Raw genomic sequence first — 12,166 nt, forward strand, 5'->3', positions numbered from 1 at the left:
CTTATACCAGTTGCTGATTTTCGTAGTCTCTGATCTGTCTTACCATACCTTTTGTGCCCATTTCCTCCAGCTATCTTAGCTGCTGCTGTGATACTATGGAGGCTCGGGGATTCTGATATCGACACCTTTGTTTTTCCCCTTTCCTACTTCGTCTGTTCCCAGAAGCGCTTTGACAGTCTCCTTTCCCCCGTCTGATGCTGCTCGTCCGAAATAATAGGAGACGTCGTGCATGTCCAGGTCAATTTCTCCGGTCTCGATCAGTAATCGGAGAATATGCGCATGGCTATGGCTTGCTGCGAGCTCGAGAAGCGTCTCACCAGAATCGCTGTAGTGCCTGCTATTCATATCGATAAAACCTCCTTCCCAGAATAGCTTCACAATCTGTGCATGACCTCGGACGACTGCGGCCCAGAGAGGCGTCCAACCAAAATTATTCTTGGTCCATTTGCGGACCCTGCTGTCCTCCAATAGCATCTTTGTTATGTTCTCATGGCCCTCATATGCTGCGTGCCAGAGAGGCGTCTTACGACCCAAGTCCCAAGCATTAGGATCGATATCACTCCTGAGCAGAAGCAACTTTGCAGTGTCTTGATAACCATTTCCCGATGCTAATGAGAGAGGAGTCCGCAGCATATCGTCCTGACAATTGACATCGACCCGCTCACTCTTAAGAAGAAGTCTTACGCTCGTCTCCGCTCCACATCTCGCTGCTTCCGCGAGAGCGGTCTCACTTCCATCATGCCGGGAATTCACATTTAATCGTTCGATCTTGAGAAGCAGCTTCACGATATCCTCATCCAGATCTGTCTTGTATAGCGCCGTCCAGAGAGGAGTGTAGCCCCATGGATCCGGAAGATTCACATCCACGCGATCACTCTCAAGAAGCAGGCGGACAATTCTTTTGTGAGCTTTGTACATCGCTGTGAGCAAAGGGGTACTTCCAATCTCGTTCCGAGTATTCACATCTACTCTGGAGCACCCAAGAAGCATTCTTGTCATCAATTCGTCGCCGCTTTCCACTGCTGTTGCGAAAGGGGTCTTCTGCTGATAGTCCCGAGGATTTACGTCTACCCGCGCATTCTTGAGCAGTGGTACTAGGACACCTTCGTAGCCTTTGTCCACTGCTATGGCGAAAGGGGTCTTCAGATCCGAAAAGACATAGGAATTCATATCCACTCGCTGGCTTTCAAGAAGTAGTCTTATAACTTCCTCATGACCCTCATGTACTGCTATCGCGAAAGGAGATCTTTGTTTCGTGTCCGTGGAATTGACCTCTACTCTTCCGCTGTTCACAAGCAGCTTGACGATTGCTTGGTGACGCCGACACGATGCATACCACAGCGGAGTTCGGCTCCATCTGTCTTTCGGGTTTAGGTCAGATTTTGACTCTCGGGACAATACTTCCTCGAAAATGCTGGTAATGCCGAAATGTGCTGCCAGGTGTAGTAGAGTCAGATCTTTGTTGATTCCCGGATCACGGATCATACTGAATGCGTAAGCACACTTGAACAAAGGCCAGTTAGTGATCTTGACTATCTCCTTCAGTGATCGACCTTCCGCTTCGGCAGCGTAGGCGTGTTTCCAGCAGAAGGATCTTGCATACTGCCCTAGTTGCAGTTCTGGATTGGCTTCAGGATCCAGTTGAGAGTGGCGGGACCAACCAGGTCTGCCGGACTCGAAAGCCTTCAGAACTTCCTCTGAACGCTTGAGGACGTCGTGAGCAGCCAGATATCGAAAGCAGACACGAGACAAGATTGCTTCTGATTTTCCAACTACGTTGTCGAGTGATGGATCAGCTTGATCTCTCTCAAAAGATGAAATACCCCGAGCTAGCATATAGTCTCGAACGGACTCATGATCGAATTGAACATAAGAACCATCGAGCTTGACCACGCCAAATGATAAGCGTTGCAGCCGTTTCAACATCTTATCGTCATCTTCGCACCAGTGGGCGGAATGCTTGCAGTCATTGACAAATTTCAACGGCGAATCGGCATCAATAGCAGCTGCATAACGAAGCTCACCGAGTGAGAGACGCCCCTTTGCGAAGGTCATCCACCGGAATAGACGCAATGCTGCTCTTCGATCACTACTGTTCTCTGCTCTCAGGGGCTTGAACATGTCATGATAAAGATCATTGAGGTCCTGAGGTAAACTTGCGATGCTGGCCAGGATCGTCGCCAGATTCTCGTCTCGCAACTTGACTACCCTGCCAATAACGATGATGACCCACTGAAAAACGCCCGAGGCTCTGGATAAGATCTCCTTTTTGACCCTTTGCAACGCCTGCGGGTCAGACCAGTCCGACCATTCGCTACAATACTCCTCGAGAAATCGAGAAATGTCTTGCTGAGTCTGGTTGACAATCTCAATGCAGTAGTCGTAGGAACTGAGGCGCTGTGGATATGGGCGACAAGAGACACAGATGTTCAATTCGTGCCCAATTTCTCCCCGACAGCTCTCGAATAGAGCCATTAGCTGTCTCGCAACTTGCTCTCCTCCCTCATCAAGCGCATCAACATAGAGACGAAGGTCATTAGTCTCGATGAATTTCTTGACGTATTTGCGAAATAGGTCCCGCAGGTCTGACTCTGTCCAGTCCCATGTCTTATCCCTGCCTGGTTCGCCTTTGGTACGATGGTAATCCGCGAAACCAGAGTCTTTCGTGAATTGAGATAGTAAGTCATCGTCACAACGAAGAACCTGATGAAGTAAAGATCGAAACAGACCAACCGCTGTCTGGTGCAACATTTCGCCTCGTCGATTGAAGAAGAACGACACCACCAGCGTGCGTCTTGTTGGGCTCAGATGTTCAAAGCTCTTTTCCCTTGCTGGTAGGCTTCTTGCTCTAATCGCTTCCATCAAAGTAGATTTACCCGTGCCGGCTCTACCTTTTATCCACAAAAGCCCTCCTCGACCCATCCAGGTCTGGTAATCCTCATGCTCGAAAATCCACTCGCAGGTGTGTTCCGCCTTCTCGTTGATGTCACTTCGAGCTTCCATATCTGGGAAAGCCAGTGATCGCAGGCACTGCTCGGGGAGAGGGATTTTCGAATGGCCCTCATGTATGTGAGTGCCTAGGCCAGGAATTAGTGTGCGACACGTACTGCGAAATGCGATGTATCGCCAGAATGGTCACCAATGGAGTGCCCTTTCTTTAGATTTTGATGACTACCAAGAGCTTCGCAGCACAAGTTCATGAGAAGAGACTATGACCGACCGAAGTTCTGATTGAATGTATTATTGCTCCCACCACCAATGTTATACTGGTTGCCAGGGCCCTCATGAACATTCAAATTCCCACTCCCGGAGTGCGCGTTTCTGACTGTGGTGTCTTCTTCTGCCAAGATTTGAACAGTCTCCGTGAGATCGTCCAGCTTGTTGTCGATGCTGAAAATTCCTTTGAGCTCCAGTAAATTCAGATTCTCCATAATGTCGCTCATGTGCTTTTGAAGCCTGCTGTCTCTCCCGAGAAATACTGTCTTCGTACCCTTCCAGAGGCGTTTGCCATAATTATCACCATCTTCTGGACAAGCTTTCCAGAACAAGATCCTCAGCGCGTCCAGAGACTCTTTGCAATGCGCCAGGACCGGCTTGATGCTCTCCTTGGACTCCTCAGAAATCTCGTCCTTCTCGGCCCTTTCACGCGCGGAATTGAGCAGGTCAATGATTGCTGGTAGCCTTTCAAATAGCTCTTTGAGCTTCGGTGGCAGGCCTTTGGCGTCTTTCGCGGCTCTACCGATGTCGTTCACGGCTTTGGTAATGTCGATGCAGGCGCCGATGAGCTGGACGATAGTGATGGCCTCGACACCCGACATGCTGTATGCAGCGGCCGCGGTCGAGTTACTGGACGAAGCAAATAAGACTCAAGCTGAGCTTCTGCAAGTCCATTCTAGTATGCACGGCCCCGCAGCTGAAATGCAGGACGAATTGTGGCGTTCTGCCGGCGAGCACAACGCAAGTCGAAGGCTGGATATGCAGCCACAGTCTCAGATGCGCCTAGATGATTCGTTGTAGGAGTTGCCTCCACTCTGCCTGCGATGCAGTGTCCTTGCATTGAGATAAGTGATGGAAGTGGGAAATCGCGCTGTTGGGAGTCACGGAGGGTGCGCTACTGCATTCGGAAACAGCTCTCTCCAAGGGTCTTGAAGGTATGCAACAACCAGCATGCAGTCATTTGATTCATGTTTGTCTATGTCCGATCAAGTAAAAATCTTGGGCTAAACCATTACTGCATTCGAGCTGAACCCTTTCCTCATCACAACTCTGTGACTGCACGCGTCTGTTCCATTTACATCTCAGACCTCCTCGTGACAGTCTCTCTCCAGGACATCCTTCTGCAATCCACCCCAGAAGTCCTCTGTTGCATCGCTGGCAATGCTCATCAGAATGGCTGATGGAGCAAAGTGCGATATCGTCTTGTCTTGTCTGCTGGTCGCCAATGGATCAAAATCGCAGGCGTGCAGATATACTTCCAAGACAAGTGCGCCTAGACACACACATCGGAGCCGCGGCGGGTGTGAAAGAAGATATCATGCCAGACCAGCCAGCATGACTTTCTTCAAACACAACACCGGACGGCACAGTCCGATGAAAAGGTGTGCAAAAGCGTGTCTTTCTCTTTCCTTTCTTGCAAAAAAACCAATAAACTCGCTCTCATAGAAGAAGAAAAGTCGTCGTAAAAGAAGTGAATGGTCGTCATCGTATTTCTTTCATTCCATCATCGTCATCGTCAAACAAAACAAGCTGTCCAGTGCCGAGAGCACAGAGAAGTCATCCATCTACTGACGAACAACGATTCCGTGGCGGCGGGTAGAGCCAGACTTGTAGCGGCGAGCATCATCCTCAGACTCGGAAGAGCAGTCAGATCCGTCAGAGTATCCGCATCGTGCACCACCGCAGTCCAACTTGACGCGGTTGCCTGCGCGGGTGATGCCGTAGCGTTCGCAGGAGCAGCAGGAGCTGTTCGAGGAGACAGAGCTTGGGGAAGAAGCGCCAGAGCGGACGGACGAGGAGCCGGAGCTGCGGGAAGAGCTGAGGGATGGGACATCGGAGTCGACATCGCTGTCGCTGTCGTCCTCAGAGTCGTCGGAAGACTCAACGAGTTGCTGCTGAGCGAATTTGGCGGTCAATTGCTCGAGAGTTGGCTGAGCGAACTGTTCGGTGCGGACCTTGAGGGACTCTTGGGGCTTGTATGGCTTTGGGGAGACGATTTGGCTCTTGTCGAGGGGACGGCCCTTGGGCACACCAGAGGAAGTGCGGTTGTGGCGCGAGGATTGGCGGGCTTCCTTGCGGGATGTCTCGGTCTTGGCTGCGGCACCGCTGGATGGGATGTCCAAGGTGTTGAGCTTGCGGCCGGTGGTGGGCTCGGTGACGCTCTCGCGGGCTGGGTCGTGGGAAACGTGGTAGCCATCGATGATGTAGTAGTACCAGTAGCGCTGGCCTTGCTTGAGGGTGGAACCCTGGAAGCGGAAGGTGCCCTTCCAGCCGCCGGTCTTGGAGGAGTCCTTGGACAAAGGAAGTTGTCCGTTGTAGTTGTCCCAGGAGCCGAGCAAGTGGACGGTCTTGACGTTGGCGGAAGTGCGCAGGGTGAAGTTGAGCTGGATAGCGGCCATTGTGATTGATTTTACGTTTCGTAGAGAGTATTGAAATTGAGAGTTATGGTTTTTGAATATCTTGAAATGGTGTAAGTCGTGTTTTGAGCAAGCAAGAGACTGGTAATTAGTTTCGTGATGATGAAGTCGACCAGCGGCTTCGTCGTAGAATTTGGATTTTTTGGTAATTTGATATTGGCGGTTGTTGAAAAATTAGTGAGTAGTGAGTAGTATGTGGATGGCACCAGGCCTGAACGATTAACAAACAACTAAAAAAGAGGATAAAAACGACCAAAGACCAGCTCTTGAGATTGACACGCTTGCTAAAGAGAAGAAGAGAAGAGCAGTGCCTGAGGAGGATGAGCGCTTACTTTATGCCTTCCGCAACTCTCGCGCACTACACTCCTACGGGCCGGCCGTACAACGACTGATTCGAGCTACGCATGTGGCCGGCCATCGAGCGAGGATGAGGGACGACGGGGGCGACACCACTATTGGCATCGTGCAGCGCGAGCGCGTAGATGCTGGCGTTGCTTTGCGGGTGGGAGGGAGGAGGTGCATGAAGGTGCAACACGGCGACCAATTGGCAGCTTAAGTCAAGCGCTGAGGTTTCCCCCACTTCCAAGAAACTTCACCTAAGCCTGGTCAGTGCACGTCGGCACGACCCGCGTCGCTCCATTCCGCAGGATGTGAGGTACACGTCTCCATCACATTTCCATCACACTTCCACCGACTAAGACGATGAGAAGATATACACACTTGCGCGCCTTTGTGCATGGTATGTCTTGCAGAATCAACGCGATCTACAACGACGAAGCCTGCGCAATGCTTGCATTGCATACACTACAAGCTTGCGCGAGCTCAGCTTCCACGTATCGCCGACTACACGCGACCCGCTCATCTATGCAAGAGCTTTCTCGGTCATAGGATAGTCGGCGCTTGGGTGCATAAGGGTGTCCGGCCTTTCTCGTGGACTACTCTACTTCATCTGCACATGATCTGAACGAGGGCCAGCTGATGTGGTGCTACCGACCAAGCCGCTCTCAACATATGCACAGAAGGAGGCTGGAATCGCACAAGACCGCGTGGTAGTGTGCGCAAGCGAGACATGGGGTACCCGGTATTGAGGCTTGTGATGTGTCTGGATTCTCAGCCAATCCGCACCTCTCTGTCGACATATTGAACAGATGAGGCGTCCGGAAGTATTAAGTCGTCTCGACAGGAACCATCCCCTTCTCATCCGACAGCTGATTCGAGTGTGCAGCCTGAGAGTATCTTGTCACTTCTACAGAGGGAAGAGCGACTAGAAGCACATGCAAAGGTCATACACTGCCGATTGTTCCACCCTTCCGCGATAGCTCGCATGCGCTGCTGCGAAGCAATCTATTCGCAATGCAGGTGACGCGGACTTCAGTCGAAAGCAGGCAGTGGACACTTTGCTCTTGGATTTCCGGCCATCATGGCTGCATGCTTGCGGGGATGTCTTGTGCGCAGCTGTTGTCAAGGTCGGAAACTTACATCCCGCTGGATTCGTAGTCGGAGCTGTCATTCACCGGCCTCATATAGCAGAGCTCGACCGGGAGCAATCCTTTGTGATGCTGTACGACAGGCCGGCCTCTTTGGAAGTTCGTCCTCCGATACTCCGGCGCCCATTGCTTACCCGCAGCTTTCAGAGTCGGCATGGACGTCCCATCATGTGCTGAGAAAATGCAGCTGTCCGGCCCATCACATTTGACACTCCTTTCCAACTTTGAATTGACATTAACAAATTACAGCAGTCAAACCATACTCACGAAGCTACCTGACACGCATTTGAAGCAACATCATTCGTCTCCAAGAATTCCAGCTTCGACTCTCCAACCACAATATCAAACATCGTCCCACTGACACTCTGATCTCTGAGCGTAGCATCCGCCTGATAGAACACATACCCTCCGACGACCTTCTCGGTACGCTTCATCTCGATCGTCTCCTGGACCAAATGAGGCATATGCGATCCTAGCATGGTCTCTCGCTGCACGACGACAATTTGCGGCGCAGCGTTTTCTACGACTTGTTCGCGAATCGCCACAACAACAGAAAAGCGAGTGGTCTGAGTACTTTGATCGAATGCCAAGCACGATGACTCCCTCTGCCAGAAGATGTCCGCATTTAGTGGGAAGCCTCCTGTGCCACCGTTGTCGTTCGTGACAACCTTTCCTGTCGAACGAGTACTGAGTTGGATGTCGAATGCTTTGATCGCACCTGCGTCCAAGGTCGAATTGAACTCGTACCAGTTGAAGATTTCCTTATTATAGCCGGATGATGATCCGCCTTTGAAGGTTGCCATAGTCGTCGAGATGGTCTGCGTGGAATCCTCGGGAAGCAAGGTTACTTCGATGTCAGAAGCGTTTCTGCCGGTGCTCTCTGTTGTTCGAACGCGGATCCGGCCAGCAAGCTCGACTTTGTCGCCTCGGAGTTGGTAAGAGCTGATCGTGGGCCGAATGTCTGCTGGTTGGTAAGGTTCTGTCAATTGCACGTTGCCTGGAACGGTATTGATCATTCGTTCTAGCAGCGACTCGCATTGCGACTTGAAATATGCTGGATCCGAAAGCTTGGTCATGGTCTGGTTCTTGTCCGAGGTAAAGATACGCTTGTCAGAGTTGAGAGTATCGTTCTTCGCCACGACCAGAGGATTCTTTGTCGTGTTGTTCAGGAACTCGTTCACGACCGCATTATCGAAGCTCCCAGTTGTCGTATCGAATCTGGCCACATTCTCCTCGCTGACTCCGCCCTCAGTCACAATCTCCGGATGATCGACACTGTGCACTCCACCGATGGTGTGGCCACAAGCAACAAGAGTGATCATCTCCTCTTGGCTAAAGCCCATAGTCTGGAATCGCTTCTGCGCTGTCTCCAAATCGGTATGAGCCTCTGGCACACCTGCAATTCCCTCCTTCGTGGCATCGACTCTGCCGAAGCGAAGAGGCACGACAAGACCGCCACACTTCTCAACTGCCATGACCATTGCGAGAGCCAAGAGATCGGATGCGGAGTCGCGAGTGTTGTACGAGCTGGAGATATCGGCCAGAGTGTTGTTCAACGCAGCACCCTTATTCTCAGCGCGATCAAGTTCGAATTGAATCGATGCATCGAGGCCTCCAAGTTTCGTTGCTGTATCGTACGTGGCGGCATCATGGAAAGCTGTTCGGAGCCATTCGGCAGACTTTTGAATGCCGGGTGCACCAGCGCCGAAGTCACAAGTTCGAACTTCTGTGATGGAGGAGGTCAGTCAAGACGTTGACCATTTCGGAATCTCCAATGCGAAACTGGAAGTTACTCACGATCAGAGAGCTCGCCGTTCCTGATGTAGCCGCCTTGGAGATACAATAGATCGTCTAGCCTGTCGTACTTCGATGGCCATACGTATGCCGCTTGAGCTATGCCGCCCAGTTGAGCGAGCATAATAAGATGGCCAAACATGTCGACTGCTGCGGATGATGAAGATGATGAAAATGCCTTATATCCTGTCAGAAGAATTCTGCGCACCGAATATATCACCAAAAGCCCATCAGAGCAATTTCGCCGCTCATGCCGGTATACGAACTCCTGTGCTGGCGCTAATGTTTCCTAACTTATCTGTACAGTCGGGGGCACTCAGCAGTCAGGCTTGGAAGGTCGGTGTGGATATATTGTCATTGAGATTTTTCCATTTTCGACTACAGCCCGCACTTCCGTCCAATGAGAGCATTTCTTGAGTACGAGGGAAACATATAGGTAGCAGTGGTTAGTAACATTTGTGTCTGTCACCAGGCTTTTGCTGTATGGCGATCCGCTTGGCATTATGTCGGAGAGTTCCTAGTGGTGGCATTGATGACTAGCTTCGTGCTAGGCTGGAGCTCAGAATAGCAATACGAAGAAAGCCTCTTATGCAGAGCCGACGATGGATTGTCCATCTCATGTCTTGAGAGATATACTCCACAATGTCCGACTGAAAACTGGCAATTAATCGTTCATGGCTGCCATCTGCTGTCGGATCGTGAGAACGACAACTTTCCCGTCTTGTGGCATATATTCACGCGCATGTGAACACCCCGACTCTACTCTAACTTGACAATCGTAACTTGACTCCTTCCTACAGTGTTGAGTGAATATCAGCATGGGGTCTGCTAAGTGAGCTCACTGCGCCGGGCCCCTCACGGAGAGTGTTTCCAATCGACTCGCCAACTACGCGCTTAGATTTTGGTCTGGTCCGCTTCGGTATGGATTATTCTGACTTAGCGAGACGCGGATGTGGTATGCACCTGTCGCTCAACAAGAATTCGCGAACGATGTGGCTTGTTGCACACGATAGGAAGTTCTTTTTCTGACACAAAGAGGTCGATATTAAGCGTTGCGGTGGGATCGAGCATGCTTTTGACAGCGGTCTTGATGGATTTGAGGATTCGACTGGAACGGTTTTGCATTGAAATACTCACGCAATCCGTATCGTGCTTTCAAGGATATCAGGGCATGACGAGATCAACCAACAGATCTAAGTGTTGGTTCTTTTTCGGGATCAAAGGGTTGGAAAGCTACCGACAACAATCCATCACCGCGATGCTAGGTGCAGTTTGGACCCTTCCGACTTTTTGCCTTGCGCGCACCAGCAGTGAGTGATTGCTGGTGTCACTACTCGATCGAGATCCTGTCAATCGATGGGTCGTCACCGGCTGTGGCCCAATTCTCAGCGTGTAAATTCGAAATGTCTTGGTTTACGCCTGCACCATGATAGTGGTGACAGCTGAGGTCTCTACATGACTCATCTCGATCAACAGATTACTTCGTTCTTCTTCCCCAAGATAATGAATGATATTCGACCTGAGTAGCAAAGTCCCTTTATGGGGATCGTAATTTGGGGCCAATATGACTATGCAAGCGCAATTGAGGCCCATTCTGAAGCAGTTCAACGGCACGCCGGTGACTCGCAGTACTTCTCGACCGTCCTGTAGCGTGACCTTTCCAGAGATCGTGCTCCAAAGGGCATCATCATCGTTGTCACGACCACGAAAGCGGCCAATGTCCAATTCGCACTGCACGATACGACCTTGCACTCTGATGCCTCGATTTGTCATTTCGAATGTGCAGGGTGATGCGGTTTCTTCCGAGATTGAGAGCTCGATGGAACCACAGAATTGGTAATCGGCAGTTGTTCGTGCAAGCAAACCTCTACTATGTCCGGGTACAGCCGGGAAGGCGAAAATAGACTGATCGTTAGATGTCCTGATCAGCTCTTCTTGCAGTCTGCGAAAAGCTCCACGCCCTTCGCCGTACAGAAGTGGCATATTGACGTCGAGCAGGCCCAAGAGGCAATATGCTTCGTCTTCTTCCCTGGTAGTCGTGCGTTTTGAAGCCCAGCTCATCCGACGAGCTATCGATGCGCTGTGGATTTCCCATGGATCGTTCAAGTAGTGCTCGCCAATGCCCGTTATATTCCTCAAGAGAGCCTTGAGGTCAGGGCCAATCTTCTCGTGATGTGATTGTCGAGCGGCTTTGTGTCCTATCGGCTGCCAGTGACGATCGAGAAACTGAACAAATTCGGGCGCTAAAAGTTCTTGCAGGGTCCATCCGCGAGTGAACCATTTGGACCTTCCCAACTGGGATTCCGACACGTCTTCACCGACAATGTCATCCAAATAAGCATAGCAAATTTCAGCTCGCCAATACCAATTCCACATGGAATTGATCGCCTCGGTGAGCTCAGCACTGGAACGTTTGTCGATGCAGATGGTATCTACCCATACCCAGCTCGCACCATGACGTTCTTGCACGAGCCCACAAAAGTCAATCACCTTCCAATACCCAATACTGCTCAGATTGTTACCATTCTTGAAGTCTTTGTATGATATTTCGTCTCTGGTCCATCGATGCGAAAGGATGTAGTACGGCTCGGGTATCTCCCGGTCGAAAAACTCTCCAAACTTGAGTGTCTGCGTGTTGAGAAGCCGCATCTTGTCTTCCAGCAAGCAGTGAAGGCAGAGCAGTAACGTCTCTGACGGAATCTATGAGAAGGGGGACTTTCGAACAGAAGAGAAAGCGCAGTGGTAAACGCCAGTGTCGTGTGACCCAACTCATCTGAACTGGATGACATACAGCTTCTCAGCCAGCTTCGCGAAGGAAGGAGGCCGCCCAGCTCGCTTGTGCTGCGTGCTAACTGCTTCGCCACACCCACGGACTAAGCAGCTCAGCAAGACAAAGGCCCGCGCAGATAGCGGACAATGCTCGGTGACTTGTATTCCGAGAGGATTGAACCCAGGGATCGATGGCTCGCCAAGCCCCCTTCAAGTAGCTGAGACCAATGCTATTAAAGCAGGCGAGATATCTTAGCGATTGTTCCGAGCTTCCCTTGAGAAAGACATTGGAGAAAATGTCGTGGAGGTGGCCTCGCTCAGCCGTATGTCTCGTGTTCATATAGCGCTACAGGACGTCGGGTGAGCCCAAATCGCAGTAAGGATGCCGTAAGGGCAGACCACTCCCGTGTAATGCCAGGAAGGCGGCTACAGGTTAATATCCTCTCATTCCCGGTCATAGTCCCGTGGCGTAAGCTACTCTAC

General features: G+C 51.1%; 4 protein-coding genes across 4 annotated transcripts; all 4 read right to left on the reverse strand.

Moving 5' to 3' along the window:
• Positions 1-93: 93 nt before the first annotated feature.
• Positions 94-3,818, reverse strand: RHO25_009090 (uncharacterized protein; the record flags this gene model as incomplete). The annotated part of the gene is made up of 2 exons (XM_023604867.1): positions 94-3,077; positions 3,221-3,818. 2 exons carry the CDS (start codon positions 3,816-3,818, stop codon positions 94-96), a joined length of 3,582 nt encoding a protein of 1,193 aa, XP_023460750.1.
• Positions 3,819-4,781: 963 nt separating this feature from the next.
• On the reverse strand, positions 4,782-5,615 carry RHO25_009091 (uncharacterized protein; the record flags this gene model as incomplete). The annotated part of the gene is made up of 1 exon (XM_023604868.2): positions 4,782-5,615. One exon carries the CDS (start codon positions 5,613-5,615, stop codon positions 4,782-4,784), a length of 834 nt encoding a protein of 277 aa, XP_023460749.1.
• Positions 5,616-7,383: 1,768 nt separating this feature from the next.
• RHO25_009092 (uncharacterized protein) lies at positions 7,384-9,056 on the reverse strand (the record flags this gene model as incomplete). The annotated part of the gene is made up of 2 exons (XM_023604869.2): positions 7,384-8,846; positions 8,918-9,056. The coding sequence occupies 2 exons, from the start codon at positions 9,054-9,056 to the stop codon at positions 7,384-7,386; spliced, it is 1,602 nt and encodes a 533-aa protein (XP_023460752.1).
• Positions 9,057-10,327: 1,271 nt separating this feature from the next.
• On the reverse strand, positions 10,328-11,563 carry RHO25_009093 (uncharacterized protein; the record flags this gene model as incomplete). Its single annotated transcript, XM_065603143.1, has 1 exon — positions 10,328-11,563. The coding sequence occupies one exon, from the start codon at positions 11,561-11,563 to the stop codon at positions 10,328-10,330; it is 1,236 nt and encodes a 411-aa protein (XP_065459215.1).
• Positions 11,564-12,166: the final 603 nt, after the last annotated feature.

The sequence above is a fragment of the Cercospora beticola genome, chromosome 5 (assembly GCF_033473495.1).
Source record: "Cercospora beticola chromosome 5, complete sequence".
NCBI lineage: Eukaryota > Fungi > Ascomycota > Dothideomycetes > Mycosphaerellales > Mycosphaerellaceae > Cercospora > Cercospora beticola.